The sequence below is a fragment of the Lotus japonicus genome, chromosome 1, assembly GCF_012489685.1.
Source record: "Lotus japonicus ecotype B-129 chromosome 1, LjGifu_v1.2".
NCBI lineage: Eukaryota > Viridiplantae > Streptophyta > Magnoliopsida > Fabales > Fabaceae > Lotus > Lotus japonicus.
This window is the reverse complement of record NC_080041.1, coordinates 132,936,047-132,938,469: the sequence shown is the minus strand read 5'-3', so window position 1 is coordinate 132,938,469 and position 2,423 is coordinate 132,936,047. Positions and strand designations below refer to the sequence as shown.

The 2,423-nt window shown below is 32.9% G+C and overlaps 1 protein-coding gene across 1 annotated transcript; it reads left to right on the top strand.

Moving 5' to 3' along the window:
- The first annotated feature begins 567 nt into the window (after positions 1 to 567).
- Positions 568 to 2,212, top strand: LOC130732719 (serine/threonine-protein kinase CBK1-like). The gene is made up of 6 exons (XM_057584712.1): positions 568 to 715; positions 820 to 904; positions 1,473 to 1,604; positions 1,696 to 1,809; positions 1,904 to 1,951; positions 2,046 to 2,212. The coding sequence occupies exons 1-6, from the start codon at positions 627 to 629 to the stop codon at positions 2,127 to 2,129; spliced, it is 552 nt and encodes a 183-aa protein (XP_057440695.1). The 5' UTR covers positions 568 to 626; the 3' UTR covers positions 2,130 to 2,212.
- Positions 2,213 to 2,423: the final 211 nt, after the last annotated feature.

Here is a 2,423-nt window from a genome sequence, read left to right as displayed (position 1 = left end):
TAAAATAAAATAAAATATTGTGTATATTTTTTTTAAAAAATATTAAATTGTTAAGTGTTTTAATTTAAATTATGTTAAAAAAATATTACGTTAATTTAATTTAATTTAAATAAATAAAAAAAATTAAGTTAAATTAAATCGATAATAGTTTATTTAATTTAATTTTTATCGTAAATTTTAATTTTATGAAATCATAAAAAGAAAAATATAAAATTAAATCAAAATATGAAATAAAAGTGGTGGGGTAGGGGGTAGGGTGTTGAATGAAAAACCATTGGAGTGGGTAAAAGTTGAATGAAGTGTTGAACTGGAGAGAGAAGGTGATGTGGAGTGTTGGGAAGAGAAAAAGTGGTGTTGAAAGTTGAAACCATTGTGGATAGTCTTAGATAGAGTTTATTAATTAATCCTAACATGTTCATCATGGTGTCTGTACTGTAATAAGAATGTATCCAAATACATTGTTTGCAGTTTCAACAGATATATGCATATTCTGTATTTTTAAGTGGCAGATGATTTGTTCTTAATAGATACTCTTCATTGTGTATATAAATTTGGTGTCCTCTTGTTCTAAATTCTGTTTTGACAAGTTTTTTTTTCTTTCCGTGATCAAATCTTTTGTCTTTGCTATGCTGCAGGCCTATTCTACGGTTGGAACACCTGACTATATTGCCCCTGAAGTTCTGCTGAAGAAAGGATATGGCATGGAATGTGATTGGTATTATATATAGTTTTTTCTACTATTCCTTTTCAAAAATAACTTCAAGTTCTTAGTTCATGTTATTTCAATATATTCTGATTATATTATGCTGATGTTTCCAGGTGGTCTTTGGGAGGTATAATGTATGAAATGCTAGTAGGATATCCGCCCTTTTATTCAGATGAACCAATGCTGACTTGTAGAAAGGTAATGTCTGGATCAAATGTTGATGAGTGATTTTTGTGTTTGTATTTCTGTCCGCGCACATTCCAAGGCAGTTTCAATGTACTTTTGGTCAATCCATGTCTCTTGTGTCATTGGAGTTAATGTGCTTTTGACCAACTTGAATGTATGAAGTTTAGTATAGGAATTTGAGTTCATTGAATTCTGGTAGGCTCCTGTCCTTTGAGAAAGCCTATATTGCTGTCCTAAAGTACATTGACTACATTCCAAGTAGAAATTACCCATAATGATTGATATTTGCCTGCATATAGTTCTGAAAGGGATAATAGTATTGGCTTTGTTCGAAAAAAAAGAGAGCTCTTTTTCCAATTTACAATGTTGAGATTTGCAACTTTCTGTTCCAATCATATGTTGCTTGCAAAATATGTTTGGACCAGTCTCTTGCTGATCACTGCTGATATTTAATAATTTACACTTACAGCTGAAACATTTTAGTTATTATAACATTTTACAATGTGTTTATCTTCTTCCTTTACTGTCTTTCATTTTTTTTCATCTTCATCAATTATGATCATATTGTATCTACTTGCAGATAGTAAATTGGAGAACTCATTTAAAATTTCCAGAAGAAGCTAAACTATCTCCAGAGGCAAAGGATCTTATTAGCAGACTACTTTGTAATGTGCAGCAGAGGCTTGGAACCAAAGGGGCTGATGAAATAAAGGTGTTTTTGTGTGTTCTTTTATAAATTTTATAATTTACTTTGGGTTACAGTTGTGTATTAACAAAATAACTGTCCGGTCTTTTATTTCCAGGCTCATCCATGGTTCAAAGGCATTGAATGGGACAAATTGTACCAAATGAAAGCTGCTTTTATTCCTGAGGTCAATGATGAATTAGATACTCAAAATTTTGAGAAGTTTGAGGAGGTATCTATATGTCTTTATTCACTGATATAAAAATGTTTTTTGGTCTGCTGTTTCTAACCAGTTCATGCTCTCTTGATGTACTTATAATGTGTAGGCGGACAACCAAACTCAACCTTCCTCAAAAGCAGGCCCATGGAGAAAGGTCCGTTCTTGTTCGAATTTTGTATATATTTAGCTTATTTTAGTTGCTATAATTTTGGCATTTTTAATTTAATGGGTATACTTTTACTATCTAGGTTCTTCCAATAGACCATTTCTTCTCCTTTGAAGCTTCACGATATGTTGTGAGATTATTGGGGTTTGGACTGGGCGGGACATAAAGAAGATTATGTCCCGCCCAAAATAAACAATAAACCATTGAAGATAGCCATGGCGGGAAGTGCGACACAACGAGCTTCATTGCCCTCCCTTAGATGATGGACCCCAAGCCAGCTGGAAGATTTCTTTGGATTTGTCTTATATGTACAGAGATTTGGGCCCTGATTGTCAGGCCCAAATATAGGAAAGATCCATATCATGACCACCCCCTCTATAAAAGGGGAGGTCATCCACTTGTACGAAACCAACTTTTTCAGCATTAATGAGAATATTCCTTTTATGGTAGTTTTGCTATT